Source organism: Lemur catta, chromosome 3 (genome assembly GCF_020740605.2).
Source record: "Lemur catta isolate mLemCat1 chromosome 3, mLemCat1.pri, whole genome shotgun sequence".
NCBI classification, from domain to species: Eukaryota; Metazoa; Chordata; class Mammalia; order Primates; family Lemuridae; genus Lemur; species Lemur catta.
This window is the reverse complement of record NC_059130.1, coordinates 29,058,145-29,079,468: the sequence shown is the minus strand read 5'-3', so window position 1 is coordinate 29,079,468 and position 21,324 is coordinate 29,058,145. Positions and strand designations below refer to the sequence as shown.

The 21,324-nt window shown below is 37.2% G+C and overlaps 1 protein-coding gene across 6 annotated transcripts in view; it reads left to right on the top strand.

Annotated features, from left to right (window-relative positions):
- Positions 1 to 21,324, top strand: part of ASH1L (ASH1 like histone lysine methyltransferase) — a 182,927-nt gene that overhangs the window by 4,913 nt on the left and 156,690 nt on the right. For 3 of the 6 annotated variants that reach the window (XM_045545305.1, XM_045545308.1, XM_045545309.1), the window contains one exon: positions 18,260 to 18,778. The exons of 1 other annotated variant lie outside the window; for it this stretch is intronic. In XM_045545305.1, coding sequence (XP_045401261.1) covers positions 18,359 to 18,778 — 420 coding nt within the window. In that variant the 5' untranslated portion in view covers positions 18,260 to 18,358. Of the gene's footprint in view, positions 1 to 937; positions 1,126 to 3,064; positions 3,092 to 18,259; positions 18,779 to 21,324 lie in introns of those variants that run through there. 2 more of the 6 variants (XM_045545306.1, XM_045545307.1) reach the window with 2 other exon arrangements.

Genomic DNA, 21,324 nt, shown 5'->3' with positions numbered 1-21,324 from the left:
TTTCCTTAAAATTAGTTGTGGTAGTATTTTGTCCTTACATTCTCTTATATGAAGAGGTTAGATTTTCTTGCTTGTTATTTGTCACCTTAGTTAGTAATTGTCAATCTTATGTTTCATGTTTTAGAAATCACTTTTTTAGTGACTGCCTCACTGGGAGTGTTACTGGCAGACTGTGATGTTGACCCAAAATAATTTAAAAATTAAGGCTTCAAGTGATGACAGAAATTTAACTAATAATCTTATGGCTATTTCAGAGTTGTATTTCCTTCTTTGAACATCCAACTTTTTCATATTTAAAGAATCTGTGAAATTTTACTTTTAGTATTACTTGATTATTTATTTATTTATTTCTAGAGCTGGGGTCTCTCTCTCTATATTATCCAGGCTGGACTCAAATTCCTGGGCTTAAGCCATCCTTCTATCTCAGCTTCTTCAGGCTGGGACTACAGGCATGTGCCACCATGCTTGGCTTTTCAGATGTTTGAAATATGCAGATTTCAAACATATACAGAAATAATGAGAATAGTATAATGAGAGCCCTCATGTACTCAACATCTAGTTTCAACAGATATCACACTATTTAGCATCTACTAGCCTCTGTCCTTTTCTTCCCTGCTTATTTTGAAGAGTACCTTCATGCTATATCATTTCATTCATACATACTTAAACATATACATTCTTTTCACTCTTAAGTGAGGAATTATTTCTCCATACTTGGTTTATAAAACTTTTTTTTTGAGACAGGGTTTTGCTCTGTTGCCCAGACTGGAGTACAGTGGCCTTGATAAGCTCACTGGAACCTTGAACTCCTGGGCTCCTCCTGCCTCAGCCTCCTGAGTTACTGGGGCTATAGGTGTGTGCCATCACACTGGGCTAATTTTTCTATATTTTTTACAGATGCAGTCTCACTCTTGCTCAGGCTGGTCTTGAACTCCTGGCCTCAAGTGATCCTCCCGCCTCGGCCTCCCAAAATACTAAGATTATAGGCATGAGTCACCACACTGGGCAGTTTATATGACTTTTAAAGTATCAACGATAGTTGGAGCTAAGCTACTTATACCAGCTACTTCTAATCTATATTACTTGTCAATAAGGAATTCCTTCTGCCATCTAAGAAGAAATGAGGTGAATAGAAATTCATATCCCTGCTTTATATGTTGGCATTGAAAAATATAGAATAGTTCTTATGTTAGAAAAGCTTGTCAGCTTTTTCCAAATGTACAAGAGAGAAATAAAATGTTTCTTTCTTACAGTTTGTGTTTCTTTAGTCATAGTGAGTGACAAGATGCTAAAAACATCTAGTTTTTAGTTTCTTTTGATTGTGTCATGGGATCTAGTCACCACAAAGAAATTAAATGACCCTGGTGATGTTGTACAGGAGCTGAAATTGGTCTAAAATCAGCTTGCTATTTAAGAGAATGAAATGTACATTGTTTTGAACTTTGAAATTCTAATTGTGGGCATTCTGCGTGGACATTTGAAAATCCATACCATTGCTTATGTTGCATACCTAAATATGATTATCATGAGTAAAAACATTATAGAAAAATAAAGTATATTTATTATTAAGTTATGCAGATGAATCAGAGTATATGATTTTAAGTGGTTTTAATAAAGTAGAATTTAGATATATATTCTTTCCTTCTACAAAAGGCTGATAATTATAGCTCAGATGAACGTGAATTCCATCAGTAGTGAAAGTTTCATCAACTTATCTTTTGTTATATTTTGTGTTACAGTCTCACAGTAAATAAGTCATGAATCTGTGACTTAATCTTCTGGTTCTACATTTTGTTCAATCTGTTTTCCACACTTGATAACATACCACTCTTCTCATTGAAACAGTTTTATTTGCCGTAAGACTGCAGGAGGAGAGCGTGTTAGATTATAAAGTAGCTATATTGTGACTTCTTAGTATAAATGACATTTTTGAAATGTAGAGGAGACATTTCTTAAACTGAAGTTTCTTAAATTCAGCACTACTGAAAGTGAAAGCTCCAGAGTTTAAGTATTTGCTGACATCTTAACAGGGCTGAAGGGAGAGAATTTAAAAGATTATCTCTTCTTTGAAAGAAGAAACTGATAAGTCTGACATTTGAGAAAATGAGGGGGGGTGCCGCGTGAATCAGTCATGTATAATGATTACTGGGTAAACATTATTATAGTATAAAGGTCTTCAAAGATTTGTTTCTGAAGTATATAAATCTCACATAAGTAGAGATTTCATTTAACACAGGTTGGGAAGTTAATGTTCAGATCTGCGATCCCCAACCTCCTGGGCCACTCCCCATTGCTCCCATCTTCACCTCAGCTTTACTCCCCCACCCCCGCCCCACCCCTGTCTGTCCATGGAAAAATTGTCTTCCATGAGACCTGTCCCTGGTGCCAAAAATGTTGGAGACTGCTGGTTTAGATGCAGAAGATCAAAGAAAAAAGCCATCACTTTTTAAACCACAATGAGTTAGAGATTTAAGTTAATTTTATTTGTGTATATGTGTTTGTTTAATTTTAAGAGGAAAAATGTCAACTGTAGAATAACAAGCCATTCGTTTACTTATTTATTGTATTTATTCACTCATTCATCATTCAACCAACTAACACTTTTCCAGTGCTTCCTTCATACTTATTTCTGTGCTTATATTTAGGGAAAAAGACATACAGTTTTTTTGCCTCAAAGGATTCTGAGTCTAGGACTCAGAGGAACATGTTAATAAAAATATTACAATATATACTGTGAAATACATTTGTCCAAGTTGGAGAGGGGAGAAAGGGTTAGGATGGCTTCCTACAAGTGGGAAGAGCCAAATTTTAAAGGATAAGTGAGTTATTCAGTAAGGCTTAAAGAGGGTATCCTAGGTAGCGGGAGAGCATCTGCAAAGGTATGAAAATGAATGTAATATAGCAGGATGAGTTCACTGTAATTTGGTTTAATTTTTTATTTTAATTAATTAATTTTTTTTTTTTTAGAGATAGAGTCTTGCTCTGTCACCCAGGCTGGAGTGCAGTAGCCCTATCATAGTTCACTGCAGCCTTGAACTCCCGGGCTCAAGGGATCCTCCTGCCTCAGCCTCCTGAGTAGCTAGGATTATTGGTATGTGCCACCACACCCAGCTGTTCTTCCTTTCCTTCCTTTCTTTCCTTTCTTTCCTTCCTTTCCTTTCTTTCCTTTCTTTCCTTTCTTTCCTTCCTTCCCTCCCTCCCTCCCTCCCTTCCTCCCTCCCTCCCTTCCTTCCTTCCTGCCTTCCTTCCTTTCTTCCTTCTTTTCTTTCTTTTTTTTTGTTTTATAGAGATGTGTCCCTCTATGTTGCCCAAGCTAGCCTCCAACTCCTAGCCTCTAGCAATCCTCCTGCCTTGGCTTCCCAAAGTGCTGGGATTATAGGCATGAGCGATGAAGCCTGGCCCAAGTTTGTTTTAATTTGGATCAGTAAATTTTCAGCCCATTCGATCTACGATTTCCTGTGTCTTCTGTGCTTTATAATGTTGGCCTTTGTACTTAGGGATCATCTATCAAATAAAGATGAAAATATGTTCAACATACTTAGACAAAAAATTATATTGTTACAATTAAAAGTAATTTATAGTAAAGGTTAAAATCAAGAAAATATTTAGTTATGTTTTAGTTACCCAGAAAATTTTGCTAGACTATACCCCATACGGCATTTCAGTTAATCAGGCCTTGATTATAATAAGTATCTAGCCAAATCTAAATATGTATAATTAGTTTTCTTAATAATGAACAAATCTCTGAACCTCAATATTGCTATATTTCCCCTTGATTTGTTGAAAATCCCAAATAGTGATTAGGATCATGGACTCTGAAATAAGATTGATTAGGCTCAGATTCCAGTTTGCCAACTTATTGACTGTGTAATCTTGAGCAGAATACTTACAGTCTTTGGTTTCCTTAACTATAAAATGATGGTGATGGTGATACAGTAATGATAATGTTTATAGAATAGAGTTGTTGGAGAGTTATATGAGATAATATATGTAAAGTGCTTACTTAGCATAATGTGTCATATAGCAAGTGAATACAACAGTGAATAAAATAGATAAAAATCACTGCCTACCTGGTGCTTATTTTCTAGTGAAATAAATATTAATAAATGGGAATTATATGATAGCATTTTGGTGATACGTGTTATAAAGGAAACAAGTTAAGAGGATGTTGGATAGTTAGGGAAGTCCTCTGAGGCACTGATATTTGAGCAGAGACCTGAATGATATTGAAGACCCCATGCGCCTATCTGGGGCAGGAGTGCCTTTTGCTGTGTTCAAGAAACAGAAAAGGAGGCCGGGTGCGGTGGCTCACGCCTGTAATCCTAGCACTCTGGGAGGCCGAGGCGGGTGGATTGCTCGAGGTCAGGAGTTCGAGACCAGCCTGAGCAAGAGCAAGAGCAAGACCCCGTCTCTACTAAAAATAGAAATAAATTGTCTGGCCAACTAAAATATATATATAGAAAAAAAAATTAGCCGGGCATGGTGGCACATGCCTGCAGTCCCAGCTACTGGGGAGGCTGAGGCAGTAGGATCGCTTGAGCCCAGGAGTTTGAGGTTGCTGTGAGCTAGGCTGACGCCATGGCACCCACTCTAGCTCTGGCAACAGAGTGAGACTGTGTCTCAAAAAAAAAAAAAAAAGAAATAGAAAAGGGCTGAAATAGTCAATAAGGTGGGGAAGAATGATAGGAGATAAGTAGAAGAGATAGCCAGGGGTCAGATGATATAGGGACTTAAAGACTTGCCTAGTGTCTAGCTTTTTACTCTGGGTATGATAGGAAGCTATTGGAAAGTTTCAAGCAGGTAAGTGACTTAATTTAATACATATACTTAAAGGCAAGAGTGTGTAACCAGGGTGACCAGTTAAAAGGCTATTGTGATAGTTGAGGCAAGAGGTGACTGTGGGGTTGAACCTAGGGTGTTACCAGGCAGGTGAATTTGGGATATGTTTTGAAGGTAGTGGAGATGTTAACTTGCTGATAGATTGAATGTGGAGTCAAGGTAAAAGAGGAGTCAAGGATGACTTCAGGCCGGTCGAGGTGGCTCATGCCTGTAATCCTAGCACTCTGGGAGGCCAAGGTGGGAGGGTCACTTGAGGTCAGAAGTACAAGACCAGCCTTAGCAAGAGTGAGACCCGGTTTCCACTAAAAATAGAAAAAAATTAGCCAGGTGTGGTGGTGTGCACCTGTAGTCCCAGATACTTGGGAGACTGAGGCAGGAGGATTGCTTGAGCCTAGGAATTTGAGGTTGCTGCGAGCAGGCTGACACCACGGCACTCTAGCCCGGCCAGGCAATAGAGCAAGACTGTCTCAAAAAAAAAAAAAAAGGAAAAATTAGCGGGGCATGGTGGCATGCACCTATAGTCCCAGCTCCTTGGGAGGCTGAGGCGGGAGGATCACTGAAGCCCAGGAATTTGAGGTTGCAGTGAGCTGTGATCACACCACTGCACTGTAGCCCAGGTGACCGAGCAAGACTCTGTTTCAAAAAAAAAAAAAAAAAGGAAAAGAAAGACTTCAGTGTTGGCCTGACCAGTTAGATGCCATTTTCTGAAATGAAGAACACTGTTGGAGAAGCAAGTTATGGGGAATGCAGAAATGAATTTGGTTTGGATATATAGTCATCCCTTGCTCTCTGTGGGGGATTGGTTCCAGGACCCCTGCCCCCCCATGACACTAAAATTCATGGATGCCTCTGTTTTATCCAGGCAGTCCATTGGATAGTTAGTCCTTGGGATATCAGTGGATTATATATAAAATGGTGTAATATTTGCATATAACTTACATATATCCTCCTGTATACTTTATTTTTTTATTTTTTTATTTTTTTGAGACAGAGTCTCACTTTGTTGCCCAGGCTAGAGTGAGTGCCGTGGCATCAGCCTAGCTCACAGCAACCTCAAACTCCTGGGCTTAAGCGATCCTACTGCCTCAGCCTCCCGAGTAGCTGGGACTACAGGCATGCGCCACCATGCCCGGCTAATTTTTTCTATATATATTTTTAGTTGGCCAGATAATTTATTTCTATTTTCAGTAGAGACGGGGTCTCGCTCAGGCTGGTCTCGAACTCCTGACCTCAAGCGATCCACCCGCCTCGGCCTCCCAGAGTGCTAGGATTACAGGCGTGAGCCACCGCGCCCGGCCTGTATACTTTAAATCATCTCTAGATTACTTATAATACCTCATACAATGTAAATGCTATGTAAATAATTGTTATACTGTATTGCTTAGGGAATAATGACAAGAAAAAAAAAGTGTACATATTCAGTACAGACATAATCCTCCTTCTTTTTCTCCCTGCCAAATTTTTTTTTTTTCTTTTTAGAGACAGGTTCTTTCTCTGTTATCCAGACTACAGTGGCTCAATCACAGCTCACTGCAACCTCTAACTCCAGGCTCAGGTGATCCTTCTCCCTCAGCCCCCACCCCAAGTAGCTGGGACTATATATAGGCCCATGCCACCATGCCTGGCTAATTTTAAAATTTTTTGTAGAGATGGGGTCTTGCTGTGTTGCCCAGGTTAGTCTTGAACTTCTGGGCTCAAGTGATCCCCCCACCTTGGCCACCCTCCAAATATTTTTGATCCAAGATTGATTGAATCCATGGATGCAGAACCCATGGATACAAAGGGGGCAGAGTGTACTGACTTTGAGATTTCTATTAAGTGTTTAAGGTTGAGATATTGAATAGACAGTCGGATTTACAAGTCTGTTTTTTGGTTGTTTGTTTTTTAAGAGACAGGGTCTTGCTCTGTGGCCCAGGCTGGAGTACAGTGGTATAATTATAGCTCACAGCAACCTCAAACTCCTGGGCTCAAGTGATCCTCCTGCCTCAGCCTCCCAAATAAGTGGGACTACAGGTTGCAGCCACTGTGCCCACTGTGTACATCTTGGATGTACAAGTCTTGAGGTGAGGGCAAATATAAATTTGGAGTTGATCAGTGTAGTGATGCTATTTTTAGAGCCAAGGCACTTGATTATCAAGAGGATGAGTATAGATAGAGGAGAGATGGGCCGGGCGCGGTGGCTCACACCTGTAATCCTAGCACTCTGGGAGGCCAAGGTAGGAGGATAGCTCGAGGTCAGGAGTTTGAAACCAGCCTGAGCAAGAGTGAGACTCCGTCTCTACTAAAAATAGAAAGAAATTAGCTGGGCATGGTGGTGCATGCCTGTAGTCTCAGCTACTCGGGAGGCTGAGGCAGTAGGATTGCTTGAGCCCAGGGGTTTAAGGTTACTGTGAGCTAGGCTAACACCACGGCACTCTAGCCTGAACAACAGAGCGAGACTGTCACCTAAAAAAAAGAGAAGAGATGAAGTTCTTGGGCTGAGTTGTGGCATATTTTTGGTACTATGAGAAATCTGTCAAAATTTGTTAGGGCTAAAAGAGAATCTTTTGATATTTTTAAGACTAAATACCTTCCTGGTTAAGAAAACCTAGCAGGTACTAACTAATCAAGTTATAGACACAAAAATAAAGGGTTGGTGAACAAATGGCTATTTTTTTATCTGCTAGATAGCTCTTTTTGTCTTGGTGATCAGAAAACTCATTTTACATGAAATTAAGAACCAGAGTGCCTATTTCTATTTGGTTGCTCTGAATAGATGGCTAGAATGGTTATTACCTTCCTAGCTATCCATTGTAGAGAACCACATAAGATAAAGCATATAAATGCAAGTTTATAAAATGAGATATCAAAAAATATGTAGGTTTTTACCCATTAACATGATAACCATTTATGGCTTTGAAAATTTACAGAGTAAGAGTGAGATCAAGCTGCCTCTTAGTTTCTCATTTAGTCTGTCATTGAGCATTGTCAAACCTTATTTAAAGAATCTGGCTTCATCCGTGGACTTAATGAATTAACACATCTAATGTCTGGAATACATGTATATAATCTAATACTTGTAGATATTTGGGTCTTAATATAGTTTAGGTTGATTTACTGTATATTTCAGATCATTTTCTTGGTGTGGGTAAAGAGCTATTTAAATACTTAAGGTGTCAGAAATTGAAAGGCATAGAAATAACAGACAATAAAGACACTCACAGTATATAGGTTATTTGTTGTTGATGATTTAAAACCCATCAGAGATCCTCTTAGTTTATGCTTGAAACAGGTACTCTCTTGTTTGAGTATACAACCTCACATTGTCAATCTGCCTCCACCATTAGGAAAATGTAGGGCTCATCTGTTGAATTGGCACTGTGCCTAAAAGGCCAGCAGTTTTGAACCCTGTCAGTCCAGGAAAAGAAATTAATTTTCTAGCATTGAAGAGAAACATTTCTAGCAACAACATATTTCCCAGTGTTTATCTGACCTCTTGTTGCTAGTTTATAGATACCGCTAGGGACTTAGATCCCATGTCATGTATGATTTCTTTTTCCCAAGTTATAGAACTATAATGCCAATTGTGTGCATTAGAGAGCCAGTTCTCTTCTAGGTAAATGGAAGAGAAACCTTTCTATCCTTTTCTAGGTGTCCTGAAATAATCCTACCCAAAATTTCTAGATAGTTTAGAGGCAGTCTTCTTCAATAGAACTGAGTAATATGCGAAAATATTTCTCGATGAATCTGCTCCACAAAAATGTGGAAACTATTCACTAAGACTTAGAAGTTGTCCACCTCTTTGTTTCATGGGCATCCATGCTGTTACCTTATCTTAGAAACTGGCCTTAAAAACAGAGGATCTTAATTCTTATTTCAGTGGCAGTGGTGGTGGGTAGTCGTGGACTGAGTTAAGAAAATGATGTACCCTTTCCCAGAAAGTACACATATGCACATAAAATTTTAATTTAAGGGGGTCACCAGCAATTTTGATTGTAGACCAGTATTCCTTGTTTTGTAAGTGTCTTTATGAATGTTATGGAAAGACAGTTGTATTGTTTATCTGTTCTTCAACAGAGACTGCTCTTAAAAATGGAAATAAACTCATGTAGGGAAGGGTGGTGGTTAGATGGTCGTTTAAGCAAATTTTTGCTGACTGTCATCTGCCCACCTTCCTTTCCCCTTCACCATTATGGTAATGCAGTAATTTCTGAAGAATCATCAGTTAATAAGCAACATACCAATTCCATCTCTCATAGAATGGCAGGTAGTATAATTCAAGGTATAAAAAAAGTATTCTCCGGAATTGGTAAAATGACAGCACAGTGATAATCATCCAACTGTGCCCTACCTTGACTGGCTTTCTGGCTACAGTTACCTAGCCTCCCTAGATATACCCCATACACCTCTCTGAATGCTTTTTCTAAACCCACACCTATGTCCCTTGACAGAATAGACTCCTTACGAAGCTCTACAAGATCCTACCTACTCTTTACTGAGCTTTGTATCTCAGTCTGAACTACTAAACCTTGTGCTCTGAGCCGTTTGGAGCTGTTGTCATTCCCAAACACAGGATTCATTATATCTCCACAACTTTTATGTTGCTCCCAGTACCTGTCTGCTTAGGGAACACCTAACCGTCTTCAGAGACAAAGTTCAGAGTGATGCTGTGAAGCCTTACCTGGCCATCCCCCCCTCTTTTGGTGAACAATATGTACTCATTTCTCTTGGTATATACCTATGCATAGAATTGCTGTGCCACAGAGTAAGCATATTTTTATGTTTAGTAGGTAGTGCCAAATAGTTTTCCAAATTAAGTGTATGATTTTATAACTACCAGAAAAGTATACGTATTCCAGTTGCTCCCCATACTAACCATGATTTGGTGTTGTCATTCTTTTGATTTTAGTCATTCCAATTGGTAATGGTATTTTATGGTGGTGTTAATTTGCATTTTCCTGATGGCTAGTGATATTTTACATCTTTTTATGTTTATTGTACATTTGGACACTTTGTGTAGCACCTACCCTTAATGTGTATTCTGACTGCGGTTCCTTTCTCAGATACATGTGTTGCAAATGCCATTCATCATCTGGTATATGGTTTGCTTTTTTACTCTCTTGGTGATGTCTTTTGATGAAGAGTTCTTTTGTGTGTGTGGTTTTATTTGAGACAGTCTTGCTTTGTTGCCCAGAGTAGCGTGCAGTGGCATCATCGTAGCTCACTGCAACCACAAACACCTGGTCTCAAATGATCCTCCTGCCTTAGCCTCCCTAGTAACTGGGACTACAGGCACACACCACTACACCTGGCTAGTTTTTTAATTTTTTGTAGAGACAGGATTGCGCTATGTTGCTCAGGCTGGTTTTGAACTCCTGGCCTCAAACGATCCTCCTGCCTTGGCCTCCCAGAGTTCTGGGATTACAGGTGTGAGCCACCATGCCTGGCCTATAAATACATATCTATGTGATGAGTTATTTATCTGCCTTTTACTTCTAATATTTAAAGTTCATGAGACCAAGGACCATATTTGTATTACTCATGAGTGTATCTGGAGTGTGTGTCACAATTCTCAAAATGTATTTTGAGGCTCTCAGAAAATACTTGTTGAATGAATGAAGGGGTAGATTGAGGATGATGAATCCATACAGGAATGATAGAATGGTTAGAGAGGTAGTAGGAGAGCCAGAGTGTCATCATAGAAGCCAAGGGCGAGTTTCAAATGTAGCAACTATGCCAAATGTAGCAGAGAGGAATAATATCAGGACTAAAAATGATCTTTGGGAGGCAGTATAAAATAGTAGTTAAGAGGAGCCAGACAGATCTGGCTGTGTCTTTCATTGGCTTCAGTCTGTTTTTTTCATATCTAAAAAGGGAATAATAATAGTAACTACTCCATGGTGATTACAAGGCTTAAATGAGATAATATATGTAAAACATTAAGCATAGAGCTTTGTAAACATTAAAACTTCAGTAAATATTATGTATTTTTATTACTTCTAACTTATTGATGCTAAACTCACTGTGAAGACTCATTTGTAGTACTCATAGGTTGTTTTTTTTTTTTGCCTTGCTACATAGTACTCTATCAAAGCATTTGCGTGCTCTTCCTACCCTTGATGATAGACTGATCTCCAGACATAGTTGAATTTTCTTCCAGAGCGGTTCTGTATCTCACACCTGAGCACTAGATTAGCAGTGTTTATCAGATCCATTGTTTGTTATTTGGATGTGGAATTATTAGTATGGCTGGTTGTGAGGGTGGGTAGAGGTTTTTACTTTATAGAGGGAAGAGAGCATGGAGGTGAAAAACAAGTTTGAGCAATTCCTGTTCAAAAGTTTCATATTTATATTGCTTTCCCAGGTATTTAGAGGCATATTGCAGAATATACAGCAAGTAGCATTCCATAAATCACTATGAGTTGTGATTTATTTTGTAAATTTATAGGTAGTGTCCAACGTAGTGTTAGATTATACTTTGTGTTGATACAATGTATATGTCCTATTGACATACTTAGTAATTTTCTAAAGAGTGTGTTCACAGCTATAATGATTTATGTGAAAGAGCTTCATGCTATAGATACAGTGTTAGTTTCCTTTGAATTTGGACTAGACTGTTTTGGATTGTTCCAGAGATTTCAAAACATTATAAATTGCATAGTTGCATGTAAGATGAATGTTGAATTTGCCTTTTTGAGCAAAGAGATTCTAGCTGTCTTGTTTCTGTGTTCTTCCTTAGAATTGTATTTTAAATTGAAATATTGTAGTAGAAAGTAGAATAAGTTGTGAACAACATGGCATCCTTGCCCCTGGGTGGAAGATCTAGGCTGTGTAGGTATCTTTCCAAAAGCTGAAACAATGTTATTTACAAAGAACATTGCTTTCAAAGTTGAAAAAACAGCATTCTGGCAGCTGCTATAGGGATTGCTTTTCAAGCAGTTTACATTCACCAGATAAAAAGCATTCTTTGTTGTGAAGTATCTTCAGAATTTGGGTTTATTTTTACTAGAAACACTTAAATTTGGTATGTGGCGTTTGCCAATCATGATTTTCCAGTTTCACTGCCTAAGTGGATTCACAAAATATGCCCTTAGGCATACTGTTCCTTTTTCTCCTTGATGAAGTTAGGGAAATGTAACATTTCTCTATTCTTATATACATTTCTAGGGGAGTCTTCAGTGTTTACAAGTTAATCTCTTTTCAGTTTATTAATACCTTGCTATTGATATCATAATATGTGTCACTTGGATTCAGTTTTTTTCATTTTTAAAATGAAGAGAATCATGCCTCTCTCAAACTCTTCTCTGTGATATTTTAAAAGTGAATGAGTGCAAATAAAAAAAAGATAAGTTTTTTGGAAAAATGCTGAAATTCTATTTTGCTTTTATAGATATTAAGACTTCTGGAATTGTTTCATTACATTAAACAAAAGTTGGGAAATTTTAAGATGTATTTGTAATGAATATAAATGCAATTGGGCTTTTATGGCAAATTGTAAAATGTTGTTTGTTTTAGTCCAGAAAGGATTTTTTTTAGCAGCTAACCAAAAAGGTATATGGTGGGTCCATCCATCAGTTCCCCATTAGTAACAGGAAACCCGGGATGGTCATTAGAAATTAGAATGGAAGAAAGAAGGAAAAAACTAGAAAAAGGACCCATTGAAGCCAATAAAATATAACACACATAAGGCATAGAATTAATTAAAAAAATACTTATTGAACACTTACAGTGTGCTAGCCACTGTTCTAAATGCTGGCATACAGTAGTGAACTAAATGTATAAAAATCCATTTCTTGTTAGAGTTTAAATTCCAATAGAAAGATATAGACAACAAATATGTTGTACACCAGGTGGTGAGAAGAACACTGGAGTAAAATAAACAGGATAGTGAGTGTAAGAAGAGGGTGATGGGATGGATGTTTTTCTGTTTAGGTTGTTGGAATTCCTCTTCTATAAGGTTACATTTAGGCAAAGGTATGAAGTAAGTGAAAGAGCAAGCCATGCAATTATCTGGAGAAAGGATGTTCTATCAGGCAGAATAGGTAAGTGCTAAGGCCCTGAGGTAAGAGTATTTTTGTTGTGTTTGGGAAAGACAAGGGAGACCTATATCCTCCCTTCTTGGAACTGAGTAAGCAGACTAGTAGGAGATGGAAGAGAGGTAGAGGGGACTGTAGGTGAAATTAAATAGGGTCTTTAGACCATTGTAAGAATTTTGGCTTCTGCTCTGAAATAGGAAGCCAGAGGGTTTTGATCAGAGGAGTAGCATGATCTGACTCCGGTTTTGAAAGAATCACCCTGCTGCTGAGTGGAGAAGTCTGTAAGAGGTATGAGGGCTGAAGCAAGGAACCAGTTAGAAGGCTATTACAATAATCCAGGTCATATGTTATCACTTGGATCTGATAGCTGTAAAAGTAGTTGAGAAATAATTAGATTCTGCATATATTTTGAAGGTAAAGCTGACAGACTTTGTTGACCAAATGCACATATGAGGTATGAGAGAAAAAGGGATGATTAGAAATTTTGGCCTTAAGATTTTTAGTTGGAATTACCATTTATTGAGATGATGAAGCCTGTTGGAAGAATAAATTTGAGGCAGTGGTCAAAGATGAATTAATTTTAGACATGTTAAGCTTGAAGTGCCTATTTATTACATATCCAGTCAGTGTATCAAATAATCATTTAGATATGAGTCTGAAGTTCTAGGAAGAGGTCTCAGCTAGTCTGTATCTGCATGTAGAAATTTGTGAATCATCAATGTTAGATGAAATTTAAAACCAAAAGACTGGATGTGTGGTCATTTAGGAAGTGAGTGTAGACAGAAAAGGGACGAGGTTCAAGTACCCTGGGTGACTTCAATATTTAGCACATTGACTGCCACACTAGAAAAAAAATTTTTTTCCCTGGGGCCATGGTATTTTATTACAAAAATAGAATAAAAACTTTGAAAACAAAACAGTCCTTTCTAATTTAATGAAGAGTTTGTTATTTTTTATTGTTTTCTGTGTGTGAATTATATGCAACTTGAAAAATAGTTCATGCAGCTCAAGGTAAAGAGACATGTGAGTTACATATACTTCACAAGGCCTCGGGCTTAAAACTAGTATAAAACTAATACAACTCACATGGCAGTTAACGTGTTAGAGGTCATAGAGAAAAGGAAGAGCCAGCAAAGGAAGACTGAGGTTGCCTTGATAGTGAGAGTGAGGGAGAAGAATCAGGATAGAATCCTGGAAGTGAAGAAATGAAGGAGCTGTTTAGCTCTGTCAACTTCTGTTGATAGGTCAAATAAGATGAGGGGACTGTGAATTGATCATTGGGCTTAGCAATGTGGAGGTCATTGGTAACCTTGACTAGCAATTTCTGTGGAGAGGTGGCACTGAAAGCCATGATTAGTGTGTTCAAGAGAAAAAGAAAAGGTGAGGATTTGAAGACAGGCAGTATAGACAACTCTTTCAGGAAGTTTTGTTGTAAGAAGGAACAGAGAAATGGGAAGCTGGTAGAGGATGTGGAGGTCAAGAGGAATTTTCTTAGATGAGAGATACTGTAGTGTATTTTTATGTTTTCATGCTGATTGGCTTTTTTCAGAGGAAAGGTGAGAAATGGATGATGTGAGGGAGAAAAGCCATCGTTGCCTGAACAGTGTTCTTGAGAAGGCAGCAGGAATAGGATTTAGTCCTCAAATAGAGGGGTTGGAAGTAATGAATAGTTTATATATTATGATAGGAAGGCAGGCAGAATCTTTAGGAACAGATGCAGGTAGGTGGGTAGATAGATGGTGGGCATTCATAGCAGTTTTCTTATGATTGTTTCTACCGCCATTGTCAAATAGGGAGCAAAGTCAGTGAGAATGAAGAGAGTGGAGATGGGATGAAATAGTTTTTTAGGAGAGTGGTAGAATGAATGGATTAAGGAAATGTGTTGGCAGCATTTACGGTCCAGTTGAAGTTAGTGGTCAAGAATATAAAGTGAGGTTGGGCATGGCTATTTTTCTTAGACTAGCTTTTATGTTACAGGGACAGAAGAGTTGAAAGATATGGTTTGGAAGTATGTTACTGGTGAAATCAGGGTATTTTACTAAGTTAACAGAACACCACCTATGTGAAATATAATCATATATTAAGAAAAAATTTGTGGATAGATTTCTTGTAACACAAGATAAAATTAATGTAAAATAGAATAGGAGAAACATTTGCTACATGCTAAACATTGTATTAGAAGCTACAGGGACTGGCCGGGCGCGATGGCTCACGCCTGTAATCCTAGCACTCTGGGAGGCCGAGGAGGGAGGATTGCTTGAGCTCAGGAGTTTGAGACCAGCGTGAGCAAGAGTGAGACCCCTGTGTCTACTAAAAATAGAAAGAAATTAGCCAAACAACTAAAAATAGAAAAAAAAAAATGAGCTGGGCATGGTGGCACGTGCCACTACAAGTCCCAGCTACCTGGGAGGCTGAGGCAGGAGGATTGCTTGAGCCCAGGAGTTTGAGGTTGCTGTGAGCTAGGCTGATGCCATGGCACTCTAGCCGAGGCAAGAGAGTGAGACTCTGTCTCAAAAAAAAAAAAAAAAAAAAAAAAAAAGAAGCTACAGGGACCTTAAAATTCATTCATTCATTCAACTATTTATTGGGTACTAAAATATGTGCTATTCATTGTTTTGAGTACTGCGGATACAGTGGTAAGCAAACCAGAAGAGGTCCCTACCCTCATGAAGCTTACATTTTAATTATGCAGTTGGCCCTCCCAATCTAAGTTCTGAATCCAAGGAGTCAAACAACTGCAAATCAAAAATATTTGAAAAAAATACAAAAATAACAAACAATTTTAAAAATACTCTATAACAACTCTTTACATAGCATTTCCATTGTGTTAGTTATTATAAAAAATCTAGAGATGGTTTAAAGTATATGGGAGGATGTGCGTAGCTTATATGCAAATACTGCTCCCTTTTATATAAGGGACTTGAGCATCCTTGGATTTTGGGATCTGTGAGTATGACAGTGGGGGTCCCGGAACCAATCCTGCACTGATACCAAAGGACAAATGTAGTCTGGGGATGTAGGTGACAAATATGGAGCAAGAAAAAAAGTTAATTGCCCCAATTGTAATCCTATATGGATAATAAATATTCAGGGATGGATCAAGTTAATGTAAGCTTAAATGTAGGTCTGAGAACATAGGTCCACAATTGATTACCCAAAAGTTTTTTTGTTTTCTGTTTTTGTTTGTTTGCTTTTAGAAAGGTAGTATTAATGTAGATAGAGTAGGGAAAGAATGTAGATTGTGTGAACTGCCACTGTGATGTTTGGAGTAACATTCCTTAATCAAGCACATTAACACTTTTGTATTGTAATTTATGAATCATCACAGAAATTATGGTAATTAAGACTAAAATGGGTACTTTGGGAGGCTGAGGTAGGAGGACTGTTTGAGGCCAGGAGTTTGAGGCCAGCCTGGGCAGCACAGCAAGACCCCATCTCTATAAAAAATTTTTTTAAAAATTAGCTGGGTGTGGTAGTGCGTGCCTGTAGTCCCAGCTGCTTGGTAGGCTGAGGCAGGAGGATCACTCGAACCCACATATTTGAGGTTGCAGTGAGTTGTGATCATACCACTGCACTCCAGCCTGGGTGACAGAGCAAGATCCCATTTCCTTAAAAAAAAAAAAAAAAAAAAAAAAGACTAAAATTGGTTCAAGTCAAGTTTTGTCACTAGTTTGTGAAATAACTTGGTTTTCAGAGTTTTTTGGATGTCAGGATTGTGAACCTTCTCATGGAGAAGATAGGACTTCATACTTTTAGAGGGAGAGAAAGCACATTACACAGAAGCAGAAATGAATATGATTTGTTGGGGACAGTATAGAAAACTGAATTGACTAAATCATAGGGGTGTGTGTGTTGGGAAGTAAGGATAAACAAGTTTGAATAGTTAAGAGTAGAGCTAGATTATTAAAAGTCTTGAATGCCATTGTGAAATGTTATGTGAAGTGGTAGACAGCAAAAATGGTCAGAACGAAGTGATCGGAACATTACTCTTGCAGTTGTTTGTATGATTGAACAGAGTGATAAACTAAAGAGTTTACTCAGTTGGCCAGTATTTGTTGAGTAACTACTTAAAATCTTGCTGCTGCTGCTGCTACTGCTACTACTAAATTATTGATACCTTTTATTGAGCCCTCACTATGTGCCAGTCATTGAGCTAAGTATTTTACTTATATTTCTTAAAGTCATTGTAAAACAATTATATCATGTGGTATTTTTCCTTAAGAATCTTACAATCTTGCTGGAAAGAAAAGTCTTAAGGCACATAGTTTAAACTATAAAATATTCTACTTCATAAATGAAACTTTCTAAGGGATAAAATGTTCTCCTTTTTTCAGATGTTAGTTTTGAATCTTGAGTCAGACATATGCTTACCATGAAGACCAGTCTATCAATCCCTAAGAATAGAGAATTGTTTTGGTTTTATATTCATTAGTCAGCCATATGATTATATTGTAATATGGTTTCCTGATATATCTCATATATCTTTATATATGAGAAGGGGGTGACTTAGGTAGATTCTCAGATTAGGTGTGCCACCTATTGCAAAGTAATGAATTGGCATGCTAGTTTTAAAATATTTCATATATTTGCGAAATTGACACATGACAACTTACTATTTGCTGTTAGGAAAATTTGTAAAAATTTCTAATTTTCAGAGTTTTTACAATAATAGTTATTAATCATTTATATAATAATTTGTTTAATGTTTACCCTTCTCACCAGAGTATAAACCTCATAAGTTTAGGAACTGGGTCTCTTTTGTTGAATACTATATTTTCAGGACGTAGCACAATGCCTGGAATGTGATAAGTGTTCAGAAATATTTTTTGAATGGATGAGTGAATGAATTCAGAGTTGTATGCTAGCAACAGAGGTGGTAATTTCCATGTAAGAGTCCTAACCTGAAAAGCCTGATAATCTCTTATGAAAGGTTGGAACACTGAAACCAGCCTAAAAGATGATTTTTTTACTTTCAATAAAACTGGTTTTATTCAACTAAAATGTAGAAAATATATTCCTTTAACACTGAGGAGTGCCAAAATATACTAAGTTATTTTTTATTTTTTTTTCCCTTTCCCCCTTTGAAGTTACTATCTGAGGCTGTGTTTGCTTAACCATCAGTTGCAGAAGATTCTCGGTTGAGTTATAACAGTGGTTCTTAAATTTTTATTTGCACCATACCACTTCAGCTTGTTCATAATATCTTGAGTATGATAAACTTGCTCTGAAATTTTAAATGTATTTATAACTAAATGAATTTAAATCTATTCTGAACTACATCTTGATTTGTTGTGTTTAACTATGATTTTTATGTGGTTGTTGACCTCTTTGTCCTGTACCCATTTCTCAGGTTAAACAACAGTTTCCTTTTTTCTGATAAATTTTTGTTATGGTCTGTCCTGCAGAGAAAGATGCTGGTTGCAAGTTTTGGAGATCCCTGTTTTTTATGGAACGCAGTTCTGTAAAATTTTCATAAGATTCCTTGGCAATAACATACGCTTGTGATGGACCCTAGAAATACTGCTATGTTAGGATTGGGTTCTGATTCCGAAGGTTTTTCAAGAAAGAGTCCTTCTGCCATCAGTACTGGCACACTGGTCAGTAAGAGAGAAGTAGAGGTAGAGAAAAACACAAAGGAGGAAGAGGACCTTCGCAAACGGAATCGGGAGAGAAACATCGAACCAGGGAAAGATGATGGTTTGACTGATGCACAGCAACAGTTCTCAGTGAAAGAAACAAACTTTTCTGAGGGAAACTTAAAATTGAAAATTGGCCTTCAGGCTAAGAGAACTAAAAAACCTCCAAAGAACTTGGAGAACTATGTATGTCGACCTGCCATAAAAACAACTATCAAACACCCAAGGAAAGCACTTAAAAGTGGGAAAATGACAGAAGAAAAGAACGAACACTGTCCTTCAAAACGGGTAAGTAGAATTCCCAAAAATATGTGGTCATTGACAATATTTGGATTTCCCTATTAATTTTTATCTAACCTACACACATATTCCAGGTGGTTTGATTTTAATCTGTCTATATTATTTCCAGATAGTCTGTTTTGTAAGCCTAAAATAGGCTTTGAGGTTTGTCAAAGATATAAGTAATAGCATAACCATGTATGTATTTGTAAATTTATGACAAATGTTTTAAATGGAGGTATACCCAGATTGTTGCTCCTAATGTGGCATAGTAGAGATTGGATTTATACTTAGAAAAATCTGGATTTTAATCTTGCCTTCCTATTTACTACCAAATTAATAGAGGAGCAACTGAGGTTCAAACATGTTAAAACCACCTACCTTTCGGGATAATTGAAAGGATCAGATTCACTAACATACGTTGAAAGTTTTTGTTAAATAAATTGTTCTATAAAGTATTAATTCCTGTTGTTTCTCACATAGCAAGTTAATATATGAAAAATATCCCACCCTCCAATTCCTGCCAGCTATCCAAATTTAATGACTAATTTTTCTTGACTCTGTTTACCCTGTCTAGTAAAGATACTAAATTTGTGTTGGATCTTGTGTCAACCACAAGTTCTAGTCACTCTATATGATATTTAATTTCAGACTGTAGGTACATGTGTGCCCATGTACAGATTTAAATAGTAGCATATAAAAGTAAGGTAATGGAGCTAGGCAGAAAGAGTTGATCGTTTTAGCTAAAGTTTTGGAATATTCCTGGCTGTATGACATGACTTGATTTTTTATCTTTATTGTCAAATTCATGTGCTTTTTGCGTGTTACCAAACACTATAATGTTTTAGGCTCTTTGTTCTTCTCCACATTGCTGTGGCATCTGGAAATTTTCAACAGTTGCTGTTGTGTACAAGATCATAGAAATATAAGATAGCTTGGGATGATTTCTTGGTAAAAACTGTGAATGAATTAGTAGGTTACAAAGCAAGAAAAATGGGTACTGTAGTAGTTATTGAAAAAATTAACTGGATAAATCTTAGGTAAATTGGTTAACCTATCTTGACCCTTATTTTCCTTATTTCTGAAATGAAGATAATATCTCTTCCAGTTGATCTCAGTAATTTTCATAAGATTGAGAAAGATATTTATTTAGACCTTTTTACATAAAATATTGTTAGAGTTCATGTTACACAACTAACTTGTGAAGAGCTCTAGGATGATTGTCTTTAGTAATATTTCTACAGCATTATTTTAAATAGTCATTGATGAGGTCTTGTACTCAAAAGATGTCACCTTCAGTGCTTTGCACTCTATGTATAGTTTATGTACCACATACCCTATTTGTAGTAGAGTGCAGCCTATGGTTTCTGAAGGAAGGTATCTGTATAATTATAAAACTGCTAGTGGATGGGTGGATGTTGATTTTTCTAACAATTTCTTGAACATAGGACTTTTAAAAAATTTGTACAAATTTATAGGGTTCATGTGCAATTTTGTTACATAGATTGCATAGTGGTTAAGTTATCCAAGTCATCCAAATAACGTACATTGTACCCATTAAGTAATTTTTCATCATCCACTTCCCTCCCACCCTCTCAGCCTTCCGAGTCTCAATTGTCTATCATTCCCCTCTCTATGTCCATGTGTAACATTTTTTAGAACTCATTTATGAGTGAGAATATGTGATATTTGATTTTCTGTGCCTGGCTTGTTTCACTTAAGATAATGACCTCTAATTCCATCCATGTTGCTGCAAAAGTCATGATTCCATTCTTTTTTATGGCTGAATAGTATTGTTTTGTGCATATATACCTCATTTTCTTTATCCATTCATCTGTTGATGGACACTTAGGTTGATTCCATATCTTTGCTATTGTGAATAGTGCTGTGATACACATGAGTACAGGTGTCTTTTGATATATTGATTTGTTTTCCTTTGGGTCCCAGTGGGACTGCTGGATCGAATGGCAGTTTCATTTTTAGTTGTTTGAAAACTCTCCATACTGTTTTCCTTAGAGGTTGTACTAACTTACATTCTTACCAATGGTGTATGAGAGTTTCCTTTTCTCCACATCTTTGCCAACATCTGTTATTTTTTGTCTTTTTTTTATAATAACCATTCTGACTGCAGTAAGATGATATCTCATATTGATTTTAATTGGCATTTCTCTGGTGATTAGTTAGGATGTTGAACATATTACTATCCTCTGAATTAGTTCTTCAAAAATAGTGGAGAGAGATGGGTGATGGACTCAGAGCCAAATTCAAATCCTGGCTTAATAACTGTGCATAGGCAAATAAGTTTCTTACTGGACCTTGGTTTTCTTATTTATTAAGTGGGACTATTCATACTTATCTTAAATGATTTTGAGAATTAATTTCATATATAGTATCTTGCATGTGATAAGTTCTTGTGCATGTTCTTTTTTCCTTATTACAGCCTAAGGTAGAGATTTACAACCTGGGATCTCTAGAAGGATTTGGAAGAGTGTGGTTGCCCTCAGAATATGATAGTATGAGCAAAATTTTGCTTTTGTTTGGATGCATTTTCACAT